Genomic DNA, 19,432 nt, shown 5'->3' with positions numbered 1-19,432 from the left:
TGATTTTATTTAGAAACATTTTTCTTTTATAGGTAGGCTACTATTTTAAATTTTATCTTTTTCAATTATTATAAAAACTAAAACCTACATAGAATTTGCTTGGAGATGCAATGAAACATTTTGTAGAGGCTGGGTGATTTTGGTTATAGAGAGGCTGTTTGGTATAAAATCATGACAAGGACATTAAACAAGCTAATGTTATTCTGGGCAAAGTATAATGTTACTGTAAACATTTATCTGGTCTATTGCTTTAGAATGTTAATAATTTATACTTTCAGAGTGCACCTTAATTATTTTTGCTTCTTTTGAGATCATTGTTATCAACCCAAATGACTCCTGGACATGACAACTTTCTGTAAAGGATTTTATGATGTACATCCTTGGAGTTTTCACTTTAATGGAATGAAGAGTTCGTAACTATGGGCGATTTTTAGTTTGTTCTTTTTATGGTACATTATTTTGCTCTTTTGGAACATAGAATAAAAGATAGTTCTTGAAAGTTACTCCTAAACACAAAGTACTTCCTGAGAATGTTGCAATGAAGTGACTCAGTAATATTACGGGAATTGTGTGCTAGTGTTACTGTTTCTTTATGAAACACTTTATACTTTGGAGATAATATTGTTGCCCTATAACTTTTATTATCTAAGAACTGAAAATCTTTTTTTCTTCTCAGTGTCTCCAGGATTATTTACTACACACGGAGTTTTGCTTTGAAGTTTGGTTTTGTTTTGTTTTTTTGTTTTGTTTTGTTTTTTTCTTTCTCACCATAGCCTCCTGGTTTTGAAATTTGAGCAAAATGCTCCTCAGAGCTACTTTATTTGAAAAAAAGAAAAAAAAAAGTTAATTAAAAACTTTCTATTCTTTGGATGTATTTTCACCTCTTTTATCAAAATGAAATGTGTTGGGTCATAATGAATTCTTTAGAACTGGCTTGTCTAACATAACCAATTAGCGATATTGGCTATTTTCACTTTAAATAATGAAAATTAAATACATTTAATTTATTTAATTAGTTACACTCAGTTACACTAGCCACATTTCAAGGACTCAAGGGCTACATGTGTCTAGTAGCTTCCATATTAGACAGTACAGATACAGAACATTTCCACCATCACAGACACTTCTGTTGGATACATGGCTTTAGAATGGGGGATGGTAAACCATAGCCTGAGATCCCAGTGTGATCCACCACTTGTTCTGTAAATAAAGTTTTATTGGAATAACTTGTTTACATATGATCTATGGCTGCTTTCAGGTTCTAACAGCAGAACTGAGTAGTTGGAACACACCATATGTCTCATTTTCTTTTATCCCTTTATAGGAGAAGATTGTGGCCTCCATTAGCATATTCATATTCCTATATGAGGTTATTTGAATAGCCTAGTTATATGCATATATTAGCAGTATAACATATGAAATAAGGCAGATTATCATAGTTCAGCAATTATCCAGACCAGAACAGTCATCCCCTTATAGGAACAACAAGAAAATCAGTCTTTCTCTGGTAGATCAGGTTCTTTCCAAAATGAAGGGAATTAAAGAAGAAAAATATCAGGCAGGACAGCACACAACCTGTCAATCCACTCAAGGTGTGCTGGGCAACTGGCAGAATTAGTACACAGTTGCCAAGAGGCCAATCCATCTGAGCTGCTGGCCCATAGTCACACTTGGGCCCAGAGTCAGTTTGGAGTAAGGGGTAGAATCTACAAAGGACCCAGGACAGAATAGTAACAGAGGGAGGTGGGTGAAATTTTATTTCTTACGTGTTAAACCGAAAAATGTTTCAGTTGGGTCTTTCAGTTCAGGAGTTTATTCAAAAGATGTTTATTTCATTAATAGTGTACTTAGTTTTGAAATTTTGGTTGATTGAATCTTTTTAATATTTTATTGTCGTTTCTCTTGTGGAATTTCCAAGAAAGGGAGTCTCTTAGATAATGTGAAATGTTTAAATCCAGTTGTGTTTTTCCATTGTTGGGGGGGGGGGCGGAGAATGAGCTTATTTTTATTTTATCTGTATGTTTGGCTTAAGGATTTTTGAATGCATTATAGACTGTACCCCAGGTAAGTTTTGTCTCTGAGGATTCTGTTAAACTCTGATTTAAAATATGTATCTATACATACCTATGTGTATGTATTTTTAGTTAGTTGTTTTCATGCAACCTAATCAAAACAAGCATTTGACATTGGCCTAATGCAGCCATCTTTGTTATTCTTCGCTACTTTCCCAGATTGAAACTAGCACAGTTTCTTATTCAAAGTGCCCTTGCTTCCCTCTCCCACCCGGGCTTCAGTGAGTGCCTTATAAAGCTGACCCTCGCTGGAGCAGATTATAATGTAGCACGGATGGCTAAATTTAGAGACAAGCCAAGCCTCTGCTCTAAATAGTAACAGTTAAGCGGTAGAGACTTTTGGTGAACAGAATATCTTCATTTAGTCTTTCAATACCAGTCGGTGAGTTGCTGTTTGTATTTGTGTTAATTTTTGCTGCTGTGTACGTCGGAATCTTTGTATGTTTTTTGTTGACATGTTACTCTGCTGTTTTCCACCTCCCGTATATGGAGGGTGTGCAAAATTAGATCACAAGATGAGACCATGAAGAAACAAACTTTTGTGCTTAGAACTGAAGAAATTATAAACGGAACTAGAGATTTTTTAAAATAGAGTAATTCTCTTGTCCTCGGCAGTAGGCTGTGTTTTGTGGTAATTACTCATTAGCAGAAAAACAGCAACAAAATGCTAAGGTAGAGTTAGAGAATTCTGTGAGTTTCTATTCTGGACTGTAAAATAAAACTTTTAGAGAAGGCTTCCACTTTTAAAATATTCTTTATTGATTCCAAAATAGAGACATCTTTAGCAAAGAGTAACCGCAGCATGGTCACCTGCTAGAAAAGTTTCAGGCTACTTGGAGTCTGTTTTTATTTTTATACCTCAGTATGAGACCTAAACTCTTTAGCAGGTATTTTTTTCTTTGCTGGCACAGGAAAATATTTTATGTAATATTTGTAGTGTTTGGGGAGGTGTAGAAACAAGAAACACACATGCATATTCATTGTGAGTACCCCCAGTGAAATGTTTGCTAGTCCAGAGTGATCTGTTGAAAATGCTAACAAGGAAATTTCTGAATGAAATAGTAGAGAGTGTAAATAATGCATTAGAAGCTCTATTTCCAACTTCCATCAAATAAAATGAGATTTCATTAAGTTTATTGCATTTGTAACTATTTCAGTGTGTAACTGCTTCCCCACACACATGGAGTGATCACTTTCTCTACCCTTTGTTCTAGATCTGTACTGCTATTGTATGGTAAATGTTTGCCTGTTTTATCTCCTCTAGGCCCTGTGCTCCCTGAGGGCATGGAATCTGGCTTAGTCACCTTTATAGCTTAAAGCCTGATATATTAAGTTCACTTTATAGTATTAATAAAAATTCTCTCTACTTAAAGCATAACAGAAAATCCTTTTTGTGTTTGTTACTTTTCTTTTTAATCCATTCCACTTTTTAAATTATGATTAAAGTTTTAAGTGGTAAACAGATTACTTTCCATATGAAAATAGATTTTCTTCTTTTGTGGTATGGAAAGTTTTGGTATATAAATAGAATCATTTTTACATGTTCTTAAGGATCTTTTAAAACTTTGAGACATAATTAAATCGTTTACTTGAATAGAGCACATTTTCTTGATTGTTTAGTGGTGACTTAATTAAAAAAATCTAGATATTCTCAAAGCACAATTTAAAAAGAACTTTGAAAGGTAATTAAATAATTTGCTTGACATTTTCTTAATTGTGTTGTCTTCATAATTTTGGCAATCTGGACATATTTTCATATTATAATATTAATGCCACAAAATTATTCTTAATATGTAAGAGGTCTTACGGAGCAAGTTCTTTTTACTTTTTTTGAAGATAATGTAATCTTAAATTTTCTTTGCAGAGAAAAGCAAGTATTATGTATATTCCCTTTTTAACCAGAAAATTACACTTCACACTTTTTTTTGAAAAGATTTATTTATTTATTTGATAGAGAGAGAGATGACAAATAGGGAGAGAGGCAGGCAGAAAGAGATTGGGGAGGGGGCTTGTAGGCAGGCTCCCTGCTGAGCAGAGCCAGGGCTCGGTCCAGGACTGTGAGACCATGACCCTAACTGAAGGCAGACTCGTAACCCACTGAGCCACCCAGGTGCTCCACGACTAAATCCTTTTATACACATGCATATACACGCATGCAGACAGGCACAATTATGCATATTTGTGTGGGTAAAACGGCAAAGTGAATTTCTAGTAAAAGAATTGTGGACCACAGGTTATGTACATGTAAATATCTATATTCACCAAATGCTTCCCCAGAGTGCCGCATGGAATTTATTCCCTATGCCCAAGTTTATGCCTGTGGTCGTTTTCCCTATGTCTCTTGCCAACAATAGATAGTATTAGATTTCAGAAGTTTTGTAGTTCAACAGTTAAATTAAACCTGCTTTTAAAAGTATATTCAGTACAAGTGAGGTAGAACATATGCTTATTAGTCATATATTTTTATGTGAACTGCTTATTTGAAATATGTAATATTTATTTTCTTTGTTTTCAGAAATTTTATGAATAAGCATCAGAAGCCAGTGCTAACAGGCCAGCGGTTCAAAACTCGGAAAAGGGGTAAGGTTGTGCTGCATGTCTGCGTGTATATGGGGGTTGAGAAAGTGGGTAAAGTTCTAACAAGTTGGGAGATTGCAGAGGGATTAGAATTGTCCCTGTTTCCACTGAACCTCCCTTGTTCGCTTCTTTTGAGCTCTAGATGTAGGATCTGAAGTTTTGCATTTAAGCCTTTGAATGGCAGGTTATTTACATGTTTGATTTTGGACAGGTCGTTTATTAATTTGTCTGAACTTTGTGTCGTTATCTACTAAAGGAGAATGATTCTATCTGGTCAGGTTTCCTCACTCTCCTGTGAGGCTATGAAGACAATAAACTCTACTGTTCTTGACATCAACATTTGTATTTGAGTTTTACTTCCTTTGTTGTTTTTAAGGAAATGTTGAGAACAAAGATGGTAAAACTTAGGAGAAAAGTAAATCAGGGAAGGAGATATTGATGAGTTTTTACACTTGAAAATTTAAGAAGTCAAATTAAATTAAATTTGCTGCCTAAATATCTTTAAAGCTCAGGATATTTTCAAATGTCTTTTATTGTGGAAAGGTAGTAACAGACCCTGTTTGGTGACTGTTAAATTTTTGTTAGTGTGAGTGACTTTTTTTTAACAATTTTATTTCTTTTTTTTTTTTAAAGATTTTATTTATTTATTTGACAGAGAGGTCACAAGTAGGCAGAGAGGCAGGCAGAGAGAGAGGAGGAAGCAGGCTCCCCGCTGATCAGAGAGCCCGATGTGGGGCTCGATCCCAGGACCCTGGGATCATGAACTGAGCCGAAGGCAGAGGCTTTAACCCACTGAGCGACCCAGGTGCCCCGAGTGACTTCTTTTTATGCTGTGTTCACCTTACCATCCTTCCTGTGTAAAGAATAGTTGTAAATTTTTCATCAGTTTTGTGTAATTATATAGAAGTCCTTTTGGAGTTAAAAAATAATTGAGCTATAACTTGATAAGGATACTTTTTTTAAAAGGAAACATGATATGAAATTATTATGTTGACTAACACTGAGGACAATAACTGAAACATATTTAAGGAAGTATCATGTAGAAAGATGAATGACGGTTGGATATCTCTGTGCAGGCCTCACTGCTGTGGTAAAGCTTGATGGCAGATAATGATCACCAAGTGCCAAATTGTTGAATTGATAGCTCATAGCCCATAGTATATGGCTTTGGCATTTCCAATTTTGGGATAGCCCCTGCAGCTTATGCTCTCTTGCATAAGTACTTAACTGCATAAGTAGCAAGTCCAGCCTTGCAGGAGAGGAAATCCAAATGCAATCAGTCGTTTAGAGTAGAAGAGTTCATGAGAGTCACTAGATAGCAGTGGAGGCTGAATTTTTTTTGGACAGTTTTTTTTTTTTTTTAAATTTAATTTCTTTTCAGTGTAACAGAATTCATTGTTGATGCACCACACCCAGTGCTCCATGCAATCCGTGCCCTCCATAATACCCACTACCAGGCTCCCCCAACCTCCCACCCCTGCCCCTTCAAAACCCTCAGATTGTTTTTCAGAGTTCATAGTCTCTCATGGTTCACCTCCCCTTCCAGTTTCCCTCAACTCCCTTCTCCTCTCCATCTCCCCATGTCCTCCATGTTATTTGTTATGCTCCACAAATAAGTGAAATCATATGATAATTGACTCTCTCTGCTTGACTTATTTCACTCAGCATAATCTCTTCCAGTCCCGTCCATGTTGCTACAAAAGCTGGGTATTCATCCTTTCTGATGGAAACATAATACTCCATAGTATATATGGACCACATCTTCCTTATCCATTCGTCTGTTGAAGGTCATCTTGGTTCTTTCCACAGTTCAGTGACCGTGGCCATTGCTGCTATAAACATTGGGGTACAGATGGCCCTTCTTTTCACTACATCTGTATCTTTGGGGTAAATACCCAGTAGTGCAATTGCAGGGTCATAGGGAAGCTCTATTTTTAATTTCTTAAGGAATTTCCACACTGTTTGGAGGCTGATTTTAACTATAAATGCTGCTTGCTGGGAATTCACGTTCCTACTAAAAATGAAAACAAAAAACTGTAAAGTAAGCAAAAGGTGGTTATTTTGTGCAGTATTTTTGTCTTGTGCTTTCCCCTTTTCTATTTTTTTTTTTCATCCCTGGCTCATCCCTATAAACTAAGGCCTGTGGCCTGAGCCATATCTCCCTCTGCTTGCTTGGTCCTCATCTTGGCCTTTATCTTGGGCTTAGAAACTGTGTCCCCACTATATTTCCTCATTGAATTCCAGACATTATCAATACGAGACCTTACAGTCAATTCATTACTTTCATTATCTCATGGTTTAAAAGCAATGGGGAAGAAATGATGTCGAGATGATTTTAAAAGGACTTTGTCTATAAGGAACAGTATAGTTCAGAACACTAATTATAGTTAAGGTATTGTGGAGCCTGGTAATGTGATAATATCTAACATATGCCCAACTGAGGTGCAGAAAGGTTCACTTTCCCCTGCCCACTGGGGGAACGTGTTAATCTCAGAGCTGGATCTCCAGCTTGAGCAGCTTTATTCCTGTGACGCTGATTCACCTTAACTGAGCTTAAAAGCCAAGAGAGGACCCAAGGATTGCACAATAGCCGACTTGACGCAACAAGTAAACTGGCCCTTAGAGAGTCAGTCTTCAGTTTTGAACTGGAAAGGTTTTCTCTAATTCTGAGCTGGTTTGTCTCTGATTCATTCAGTGGGCAAGATTGTGCCTGCGTCTTCCTGCTGCTGTAATACTCAGAGAGAGCTACCCAGAAATACGTATTATTTGTCAGTTGATCGGGATTTATATAACTTAGGGCTGCTGGGGATTTCAGCAGCACTTGAGCTATTTTGTGCCAAAATGCTGGCTGGGGCAAAAAAAAAAAAAAAAAAAAAAAAATGGAGTCAACCTCATTTTCTACACTTTATGCTAGTGAATTGCCTCCTGATGATTTATCATCTTTGTTTTTCTTTTGCGATTATGATAGGGCTGACTCCAGATAAATGGTTGGCAGTTTTATAGAGCTGAGGCAAAAAATCTAGTGAGGCTATTTCAAGGTCATTTTCATAGGCTGTCTTCTGGGGATCTGTCTTCAGTTTGAAACTGTTTGCTAGCAAAGCTAATACTCTTCCATGTCAAGTTAGTAAAAAAGAATGTATTTTCTATTGCTTAACATCAAAATTAAACATCATAATAGGACACATCATTTAGAAATCTATTCAGACTCTTTTCCTTTATGAAATATACACATCTTATTTATGGTATTTTCTTCAAAGAATTGTGTTTTCTAGCGTGGCTTGTGGGAATTTGAAACAGTGGAAATTTCTCCCCTTAGATACTGTTATGCTTAGCTAAATGAAATATTTAATAACTGATCTCGCCTCCCTATAAATCTTGTAGAGAAATTGGATTAAACTTAGTGAAAATAGGAGAGAAAAAAATGACCAACTACAGGCATCCAGGGTGCCCACAAGCCCTGGGTTCCCCCTGAGAATTTTCATCTGTCTTAACAGTTTTAATCACTCTGAGATTTATAGTAAGTGTTAGCCACTAATCTAGTGAACCTTCAAATGTTGAAATATGTGTGATATATATATATATATATATATATATATATGATGTGTGTATATATATAAATATAAATATATATATGTGAATATATTTGTATGTGTATGGTTAGAAAGCCCATGATTGTTCTTATTCATTTCCTATACTTAAGTAACATTCAAAAAAGGATGTAGGTTTTGTTATTTTTCACTTAATCAACAGTAGGAAAAAGGTTACACTAACTAGTTACTGTGGTTCCCAGAGGAAGCAATGTGTTCAGATAACTTACAGGCATATATGAGCATCAGAAATAAGCCTGTTTCTCTGTCAGTATAATGGGCCAGCCTGACTAACTCTCTAGTGTCACACTTGTGAGTCACCAACACAGTATACATTTGAGACCCTGATTATACACTTCCCACTTCAAGGGAGGTTATACCTGCTAAATGGAAACACAAGGAAGTAATAGCGTATTTTCTTTAGGATTTTATTGGTATTTTTGCTAGACTGTCCTCAAGTGGAATACAAAGGATATGTAATTTCGTTTCAGATAAAAAAGAACTTTGGGGTAAAATATTGTCTGTGTTTCCCCAAACTTTTGTCAGTGTTCTTGCCATTTTCTTATTTGGGAATTTTGTATTCCTCTGGATGGGTATTTCATCTTAACAGATGGGAGCTTCTTTTCAGCCTGCAGAAGAATGATTAATCCTAGCATGCCATCACGACTTCTTAAGATGCCAGAGCTACAGGCGATCATCCTGACCTAATGCATTATCGCTCACTGCCAGAATATCTTCGGCCTTGACATGCTGTCTTCCTCACCTTACTTTCCTCTTCCTTGGCACGTTTCTTGGGAAAATAGAACTGAAATGAAGGGCTTTATACAAACACGAGTTTTTAAATTGTCTCTCTGATTCAAACCAAAGTCTTCTGTGTGAATTCTTAGCATGGTCTAGATTTTTTACCTATTTACTAACTTTCATTTTCCAATGCCTCAAATTTATAATTTTTGAATCACCTAAGTCTGTCCTAACCACCCGAGTCAACATTCAAGTAGGTCATAGTGCCATCACGGGCATGGCCCCAGTTGGTTTTGAAAGCTGGTTACGCGACAATAAACAACTTGTGGTGTTTTCATTTCTCATGTTCTCATATAACAGGAAAGAAAACTTTTTTTGCCAAGGGGTTAGGAGAATTACCTTTTGGCTGGAACCCGAGTGTAAGGTGAAATGTCCTTTGCTTGTGACTTCCTCCCGCGCAGTCACAGCTGCCCCCTCCTCCAGCTTCTTGTCATCTGTTCCTCTGGAGTTCCCCATTCTCTTCCTCCCCCTCCACAAAACAAGACCTTAATTATATTTTTCCTGCGGTCAACATTGGCATGTTCTTGGCTGCATAATGTTTTGCTTATGGCATCAAAAGAACTTTTATCTCTTGTTCGTGAAAAATAGTGTTCAAGTTACATCTGTCTTGATGGCATCTTACGCTGTGTGACTCTGACTGGTACTGGGAATGCCATTCTTCTCTGCTTCTGATGCTGTGGGGTTAACCCCTTATAACTCAGCCCTCTTACTGGACCAGTATAAGTAGTCAGTCTGTACAAACCAGACAGGTACTATCTGGTTTTCAAGTAGTTTTTAAATGTATGCAGGTCACATGGTTTAAATAGTCAAACATCCTGCAAAACATGTTCTAGCAACAGCAGATAGACTCCCCAGAGGAATGCCTTCTGCTCTTCATAGGCTTCTTTTAATTGTACGTTCGCCCAACCACAGAACATTCTTACATGGTTGTTTCCTGACTTTTCTGGGGGAGGCATCATATCTGCACTTGATACTAAGGAAGATGAGGATTTCGCTCTCTTCACTGCCCTACCCACCTGCAGACGTCCTCTCGATTCTTCTAGCTAGACCACTGCGTAGGGTTTCTCTTGCTGTGACTTTGCGCATGCCCTTCACAGTTCAGCTGTTGCTGGATTACTCTTCTTCTCCTGAACATCATTTGATCTTTGGAGTTAATGTTTCATAATTTAAATTCCCTAATTTACCCCTTTTTGTTGCTGTTGTTGTCTGTGCCTTAACACGACTCAGTACCAACCTTTCCCTTCATTATGTAACTCTTTTTTAATACAAAAACTTGAGGATTTCTTATCATATATCAGATGATGCTATCATAGTGACAAGCCCTCTAGGCCAGCGGTACAGCTGACAATGTGAGATGTTTACAGTATCTTTTCTCCACTGTTCCAGAGAGTCCTGTTGTCCATCTCCTATTTTTTTTCTCTTTTTCCTGGGATCTCATGACTTGATAAGACCATGAGATCATGAGTTATTCTCTCATTTTGGTGGAGCATCGGCTTCAGGAGCTTTTTAGAAAAGAGAGTGTGAGAAACATTTTTGAGGCCTCATAAGTCTCAAAATACGTTTATTCAGCTTTTACGCTTAGTTGACAGTTTGAACCCCAGACTTAGAGTTTGGAAACCATTTTCCATCAGAATTTTTAAGAAATTTCTTCTGGTTTTTGGTATTCCTGTTGAGCAATTTAATGTCATTCTGGGGTGCCTGGGTGGCACGGTCAGTTAAGCGGCTGCCTTGGGCTCAGGTCATGGTCCCAGGGTCCTGGGATCGAATCCTGCATCAGACTCCTTGCTCAGCGGGGAGTCTGCTTCCCCCACTCTCCCTCTGACTGCCACTCCCCCCTGCTGGTGAGCTCTCTCTTTCTCTGTGTCAAAAAATAAATAAATAAAAATCTTTAATGTCATTCTGTTTTTTGATAGTTTATATGTGATTTGGGTTTTTGCCCCTGAAACTGCCAATAGCTGCTTTGTTCCCAGCATTGGGATTACACGAGAACGTCAGCATCTTATCGTCTTACTGTGGGCCCACTTTGAACCCTTATTTGCAGATGGCTCTTTACTGAGAAACTCATGTCCTTCAACTCTGTAAAATTTTTCTTGAAATTTTTAAATCATTTTTTTCCTTTAAAAAAAAATTATCAGGGCACCTGGCTGGCTCAGTCTGTGAAATATGTGACTCTTGATCTCAGGTTATGAGTTTGAGCCCTGCTTTGGGTATAGAGATTATTTTTTTAAAAAATAAAATATTAAAAAAATTCTCATTAAAATTAGTATTTGGACATTTGACTGGTGTGCCCTTTTTTTTTAATTTTTTTTACTCCTATGTTTTGTGTCTCTTTTTCTTGAATTTTTTTCTAGTTTCTGAGAGATAGTCTCAGCTTTCTTTTTCAACTCTTCTATTGAGTTTTTGACTTTTTCTATCATAGTTTTCATTTCCAAGAACTCTTTTTGTTCATGAAATCTTTCTTCTTTTTTTAACATTTTATTCTTCCTTTCTTCCTCCTCCTCCTTTCTTACAGTTGCAGTGTCCGCTTATCTCTCTAAAGGTATTTATGATGGGATTTTTGTGAAGTTTCTCATTCATCCTCCCCCACCCCCCACCCCTTTCCACATCCAAACTTATTCTCGGAAAGAAGAGAGGAAGGTGAACTCCTTTTGAATTGAACCCTACATTTACCTTTAATTTAGTCATATTCTTTTTCTGCCTCTTCTGACCTCTGGTTTGTCATCTTCACTTCTTTTCAACAGTATATGATCCTTGCTTTGTTTAGGATCTGGTTCCAGTGGCCCCCAGCTGGTTCAGTTGATAAAATATGGGACTCTTGATCTCGGGGTCATGAGCTCAGGCCCCACACTGGGCATAGAGATTACTTAAAAAAAAAATAAAAAAGAAAATAAAAAAAAATAAGATCTGACTCCCAACTGACCTTCCACAAGAAGTCTCTCTTGAGTCTGCTAAAGGTAGGAAACTCCATATATCCATATCCCTACATCCTTTGAAGTCTTTTCAGGGGTTCTACAAATTCAAAACTATTTTCATTATAACTAAGATTTGTTTTGCCTCTTTTACGTGTTCACTCATGGTTTATGGTCGTTTCCTAGAGGCTACATGATGTGTGATAGCACAACAGATTGCAAACAGTGGATATGGGAATCCATCTGTCTGCTATTAAGCCAGGCATTAAAGAGATTAAACAAAGCCTGTCTTCACACTAATTTTTTTTTAATTTGATAAATATTTTTAAATTTTGTTTTAATTTCTATAAAGTAAGTATCCATAGTTATAACCTTCTTACACAAGAAAGCTCTGGAATCCTCAGTACTTTTCAAGGGTGGCAAGGGGTCATGAGACCAAAAAGATTGGGAACATCTGCTCTGAAGCCATAAGTATACATATATAGTTCATGATATATATTAAATACTTAAGTGCCCTGGAATAACTTATCTTGTAAAATGAAATAAGTGTCGATACACATGTGGAGAAAAGGAAATCTTCATGAAATATTGGTGGGAATGTAGAGTGGCATAGCCACTATGAAAAACAGGATGAAATTTCCTCAGAAATGTAAAGGGGCACCTGGGTGACTGAATTAAGTGGCTGACTCTTGATTTCAGCTCAGGTCCTCATCTCAGGGTCCTGGGATCCAGCCCCAGTTGGACTCCATACTCAGCAGGGAGTCAGCTAGAGGATTTTCCCTTTCTCTGTTTTCCCATGCGCCCCACCCCTGCCACACACGCTCTCTCTCAAATAAATAAATAAATCTTTTTTAAATTTTTAAAATAAACTTCCATGTGATTCAGTGATTCTACTACTGGGTATTTATCTTAAGAAAATGAAAATAGGGGCACCTGGGTGGCTCAGTAGGTTAAAGCCTCTGCTGTCGGCTCAGGTCATGATCCCAGGGTCCTGTGATCCAGCCCCATATGGCTCTCTGCTCAGCGGGGAGCCTGCTTCCCTTCCTCTCTCTTTGCCTACTTGTGATCTCTGTCTGTCAAATAAATAAATAAAATCTTAAAAAAAAAAAAAAAGAAAGTGAAAACAGTAATTTGAAAAGATAGAGGCACCCCCATGTTCATTGCAGCATTATTTACAATAGCCAAGGTATGGAAGCGACCTAAGTATCCATCGATGGATGAATGGATAAAGAAAATGTGGTATATACATATATACCATAGAATATTATTGAGCTGTAAAGAGAAGGAAATCTTATTGTTTGGGACAAACGGGTAGACCTTGAGGGCGTTATGATAAATGAAATAAGTCAGACAGAAAAACACAAACACCATATGATCTTAGTTATGCGTGGAATCTTCCAAGACAAAACAAAAACCCCAAACTCATACACACAGAGAACAGACTAGTGGATGCCAGAAACAGGGAGTGGAGGGGCTGGCAAAATGGGTGAAGGTAGTCAGAAGGAACAAACTTCCAGGAATGAAATAAGTAAGTTCCAGGGATGTGATGTACCGCTTGGTGACTATAGTTAATGATACTGTATGGTATGATAGAAAATTGCTGGTAGGCTAGATCTTAAAAGTTCTCATCACAAGAAAAAAGAATTCTAACTGTGTATGGTGGTGGATGTTAACTAGACTTACCGTGGTAATCATTTTGCAAAATATACAAACATTGAATCATGCTGCGCATCTGAAACTAATGTGTCAGTTATATAATTGATATATTGATAACTGAAACTAGTGTATGTCAGTAATAAGAATAATAATAGTAAATAATAAAGAAATGTCCCTCTTCATTTCCTCGCTCCTAATCTTTATTTTGTTAATTGTATATTCTCCTTTATTCTTAGGCAATTCTCCGAGTCATTTTCTTTATCCTAAATAAAACAAAATTTTAAGTTTTGATTGTTATACTTTATTTTTTCTCAAGTGGTTAGGGTTAATAGATTACATTGGCCTATCCTACAAATGACAGAAATGATCAGTTATCAGTTTTATTATGTATTAGTTTGACTTTTAACATATTTTATATATATTTTAATATATTTTAACATATTTTTGTGACCCCTTTAAGTAGAAAATAAATCGTGTGATTGAGTAAATGTTTCAACAAGGGGTTTCGGAACATGTAAATCTAATAAAAAATTAGTTGTCTTCCAACTTTTAAATAACCACACTCTCAAATAAAGAGTAATGAACAAAGGAAATGTACGGTTGCATCGGGGAATAGGTTCTATAAATAAAAGGAATATTTTGTAACTTATTTATTTTAGATGAAAAAGAGAAATTCGAACCCACAGTCTTCAGGGATACACTTGTCCAAGGGCTTAATGAAGCTGGTGACGACCTTGAAGCTGTAGCTAAGTTTCTGGATTCCACAGGCTCGAGATTAGATTATCGTCGCTATGCAGACACACTCTTCGATATCCTGGTGGCTGGCAGTATGCTTGGTAAGCCGTGCGTTATCGATTCTTCCTCTAGTACTTTCCCTTCCATTGGAGTATTTCCTTGTAAGATAGAATCTTTATAAATTCACGTTCATGAGACTTGATAAAAAAACACAAATGGGAGCCTCTACAATTTTTACCTACTTTGCAGTTTGGAATGGTAGTAGCAGGGCTGTATAAACAGTGGTTAAGAAAGGCTTAGAAATATCAGTTTTTATGGATGTCATAGCATGGCCACTTTGCTTTACAGCCAAAGGCCAGCTGCTCATGAGTCCCTAATTCTTACATGCTTCTGGAGCAGATATAGGAGGAGTAAGTAATTTCTATAGTAGAGTATAACTCTGTGCGTGTCTGCTGGTTCCTTCGGTGTATTTAATTCACCCCCAAAGGCCACAGCACCTTTCTTTTGAAGCCCAGCCTTTTTTCATGTGGTAAAATGTAACTATTAACAAATTTAAAAGTAATTCTCTGTTTTTCATTAAATGCTTTTTAAGCCGTAAATAAGAAAATGTCAGAAATACAGTTCAAATCTGGTTTTTAAAAAATGAGTAGTTGTGAGCATATAGGTAAAAGGAATAAGGGTAGAAGTTCTAAAATTATTAAAGGTACGTTAAAAAAGCAAAATAAAAATTAGGGAGCAGAGGCATCAAGGAAGAAAGCTTTAGAATACTCTTTCAGTGACATGGTCTGTTGATCTAAATGGTGATTAGATGCCATAATGACCCATTGTTCCTCTCCTCGTTATTCTTAGAACTTAGTTTTTATAATTAGTTCCTGTGGTAACCATAAATCAAGAGAAGTGGTCAGATCCCTTAGGCCAGTGATTTTCAGCTGCCTCGGGGGCATTTGCAAGTGTGTAGAAATGTTTGGGTTGCTACAAGACTTGGTAGTGGAGGGAGGTGTGCCACCTATTTTGCTCTGCAAGGGCTATTCAATATAATGAAAAATGGCCCTGTCCAGTGTGGTATCAGTGCCTTTCTTTGAGAAATACTGCTTAATGGGGGCCTCGGTGGCTCAGTCGTTAAGTGTCTGCCTTCAGCTCAGCTCATGATCCCAGCGTCCTGGGATCGCTGCCCCATATTGGGCTCCTGCTCGGTGGGGAGCCTGCTTCTCCATCTCCAGCTTCCCGGTGTTTGTGTTCCCTCTCTTGCTATCTCTCTCTGTCATAAATAAATAAAATCTTAAAAAAAAAAAAAAAAAAGGAAAGGAAAGACAAAGAAACACTGTTTAAGCCATCCTATTTAAGGACAAGGTACGTACTTTCATGCATTTTTAGGTAGAGCCACACTTAAAAATTCTTCCCTCTGAGAAATCTCTCCATTGGGGTATGTGGCTCCACTTACTAGCTGGCCCCCTTTTGATCTGTACTGCTGCTTTTCACCACATACCTGGTTGGTTTCATTGCTGTTATTGTTCTTAAAGATCTTATATTATCACGGCTGATAATTCAAGTCCAAGTATAAGAGCTATGTGTATTGTGTTCAAATCTCACTTCCCACAGATAACTTGTTAATATTTTGATTAATTCCCTTCTAGAAATCTCTTTACCTACATATGCTAATTTGTAAGAATAGGGTGATATTATACAAGTATGATACTCTGCATGGCTCTCATATTTACTCAACAACATGTTGTTGGCTCTCATGCCTATGGGTGTTACCTTGGATGATTCCAAAAAGAACTAGAATCATACTGATTTTGAAGCATATTTAATTTGTTCCTAGTTTTCTTTATTATGAATAGTTAGTATCTGTATACACATAGCCTTGTACTTTTATCTGATTATATCTTTATATATTTAGTAAGGGATTAATGAATTGAAGGAGAGAGCTATCTATCTTTATCTATCTTTGTCTGCCTATCAGAGAAAGAAGACCAGCCCTCAAAAGGAATATTCTAATTAATGTTTTATCAAAAATCGTGTGTTCTTACAAGTTTACCTATACCTTTAGCAATAATATTAGGTACTGTCAAACTTGTCAGTTTTTTTTAAATTTTGCCCATTAGGTAAGTGATGTTTTCATTCACAAACTTTAAATCAATAGTGAAGTTGAACATTTTCTGATGCGATGATTGGCTTTTCCTATTTCATTAATTATGATATATATTTATTGAGGTACTGGTAAGTTTTACACAAGAGTAGTCTTCAGCGAGTTTCAGTTCTTGCCAAAGTCATTCATGACTTCAGTAGTCATTCCTGTAGACCTTTTTCAGTTATTAATGTCCTCTTGGCAGCTCCTACTGACCCTCTGTCATTCTTGAAATGGTTTACTTTCTTCCCTCGCGTGAGACCATTTCAACTTCGATTTCTCTGGATGCCTTTCACATGACTCTTGGGTTTCCATACTTATTGCCCCCACATATGGATTAAATTATCTGTGCACTTTGCACTGATAATCTCAAATCTTCATTAACCATCTATATTATGATGATCAGCAAATTTTTATCTAAAGTCCAGATTTTGCCCTTTCACTCCACATCTGTATATCCAAAAAGGTAGGGCAGCATGTATGGTAAGACTTAGGAGCACAGCTGGCCGAACCCCCAGATAGCTCTGAGGCCAGACCTATGAGGTAATGAAGAAAGCCAGCCAGGCATGTTCTTTTTACATAAACACTTTGTTTACTTGGTGAGTATGGGAATTGTCTTCATAGCCACAAAAAAAAAATTTACCTTCTTCCATTGTTCTTAAAACAGTAGTCATCCTGGTTTTTTAGTTGTGTTTTTTGAAGAGTAGTTACAAGAAATATTTTCTTTTGCTTATATTTTGAGGAAAACAGCAGGCTTACCAAAATTTTAGAAAGGGCAATTGATACTTGAGTCCGGTATCAGGGGAAAAGAAATTAACAAGCTGTAGCAATATTATTAATGTGTAACAAATGTTTTGTAAAAGAATGCAGTTTTTAAAACTTACCTCTTAAGAGATAACACTAGAGTTTCAAAATCAGACGTTTCAGTTATATAACTTCTGAGAGATAGGAGTCATTAGCCCAGAGTTTTTAGAAGATTATCATCTTAATAAAATTTTGTTCCAGGTGGTTGTATTCATTACAGAGGGCTAATTAAAATCTTATGCCTAAATTAATTGCATGAAAATAGATTCCTGAAAGAGCTGACTTTTCTAAAAAGTAATTTGCTTATAAAATGATATGCTGGAGTCTGAAAAAGGTTGACTAGATATAGCACTTTCATCCAAAGATCTGAAATCACAAGTTAAATCAAGATACTTACATAAATGCTTAAAAGAAGTGGCTGGCACACATATATGTTCGTCAAATACTTGTTGAGTGTTTGAAAGGCATTCGTTGGCTTATTTAAACTCCCTACCCTAATTATAGTGAAGGAGAATCAGAAAACAAAAACACCTAGTGTTGATTCTTTTCTTCTAATCAACCAGGGTTTGTAATGGCCATCATCGAAACTTATAGGAGAAGCCTTTGAATGTGCAAATTTGAATCATAGGAAAAAGAGACATTCTTTTGTTCTAGTCCATTTATTCCATGATGTTGTATAGGCCGTGGGGATAAAAGATGAGAGAGAATAAAATACACTCTTTGCTAAGCAACACAGCTGCCAGGTCATCAAGTACAAATAGGAAGGAGTAGGAATATAGACTGTTCAACCCTGCGTGGATAGTAGCGTTAGTGGAGGAGGGACCAGGTTTCAAACCTACTCAAGTAGAAACTAACAAGATCTGCTCTAAGAGCCAAGTCTGGCCAACCTCAGTGCTGGTGAGCTGGAGTCCCGCAAAATATTATTAAGCCTGAAAAAGTGAACCATGTCCCAGTGTGAGACACATCAGGAACTACATGGAGAATAATTGAATCCAGACTTAAAGTGATAGGATCTTATAGTGATAGGGTCCTGGTAGAACATTACTCTCACACACTATGGTAGTACTATAAAATGGATCAACTGATTTGCTTTCTATTAGAAATAGACACAAATATGTAACAACATATGCATCTCCACATGTACCCTATCTTATGAATTTTTATATGATTCTAGATTTTTACATCTAGTTTTACTGTTCTCCTACATGTGCAGGAATTGATCTGTTCTGCAAATCCTCCTTTCATTTCAGTATTGTCTTAATCATTACCTTTCTCTTTTCAGCCCCTGGGGGAACACGCATAGATGATGGTGACAAGACCAAGATGACCAACCACTGTGTGTTTTCAGCAAATGAAGATCATGAAACCATCCGAAATTATGCTCAGGTAGAGCCCCTCGTTTAGAGATTGTTGTGTAAGAAGGGAAACATTTGAGCAGAATTTGGGTAACTTTGGGTTCAGAAATTCTACAGGCTACTTTTTTAATAGGAATGTTAGATAGCTCTTAAACCTATGAAAAGATACTCAACTGCATTCATAATAAGGCAGTGGACATTAAAACTTTGCCAAAGTAGGCTTTTTTTACTTCTTACCTGTACAGAACACAGAGGATCAGATGCTCGCATAAATTCTCTTGGGAGTATAAATTGGTACAATGTTCAGGAAGAGCAGTTGGGTACTGTCTTTTAGAACTAAAACTACACACTTCCTTTGACCCCCAGCCATTCCACCTCTAGGACCTTATCCTGCAGATACGCTGAAGGTCAGGAAGTGGTGGAACTGTAGAATGGAACAGCCTGGTAAACATGACCTTGTAAGGCTGAACATGCATGCATCGTGACTAGTCAGTTTAAGATGGGTGTCTTCGTATTCTGTCACTGGCTCTTACAGTCAGTTGTTACTCTCAGCTAGACTATGATTGCACGTCCCAGGACTCAACTGACTGTGTAAACTGGAAATCAAGTTTGCTGGATTTTCATACCATTTATTCTTTTTCCTTACTGCATTCTAGTTGCCGGCCTGAGTCATTACTCTTTCCTCATGGGGCGACAGTGTCATTTTAAGTCTTGGACTCCATCTTGATCATATTAAGGGATAAGCTTACTAAAAGTTTTAGATGAGAGCTTATTATGTAGCTATAAGTGAAAGGAATTAGATTCAGAA

The 19,432-nt window shown here is 37.0% G+C and overlaps 1 protein-coding gene across 2 annotated transcripts in view; it reads left to right on the top strand.

Moving 5' to 3' along the window:
- The window catches only part of BZW2 (basic leucine zipper and W2 domains 2), a 59,335-nt gene that overhangs the window by 17,789 nt on the left and 22,114 nt on the right, over positions 1-19,432 (top strand). The window contains exons 1-4 of one of the 2 annotated variants that reach the window (XM_032873884.1): positions 2,391-2,454; positions 4,588-4,652; positions 14,262-14,438; positions 18,552-18,655. In XM_032873884.1, the coding sequence (XP_032729775.1) occupies positions 4,595-4,652; positions 14,262-14,438; positions 18,552-18,655 (339 nt within the window). In that variant the 5' untranslated portion in view covers positions 2,391-2,454; positions 4,588-4,594. Of the gene's footprint in view, positions 1-2,390; positions 2,455-4,587; positions 4,653-14,261; positions 14,439-18,551; positions 18,656-19,432 lie in introns of those variants that run through there. The other variant, XM_032873886.1, reaches the window with a different exon arrangement.

The sequence above is a fragment of the Lontra canadensis genome, unplaced genomic scaffold (assembly GCF_010015895.1).
Source record: "Lontra canadensis isolate GAN:19392208 unplaced genomic scaffold, GSC_riverotter_1.0 scaffold2, whole genome shotgun sequence".
Taxonomy (NCBI): domain Eukaryota; kingdom Metazoa; phylum Chordata; class Mammalia; order Carnivora; family Mustelidae; genus Lontra; species Lontra canadensis.
The sequence above is the reverse complement of the archived record's forward strand: the minus strand, read 5'-3'. Positions and strand labels throughout refer to the sequence as shown.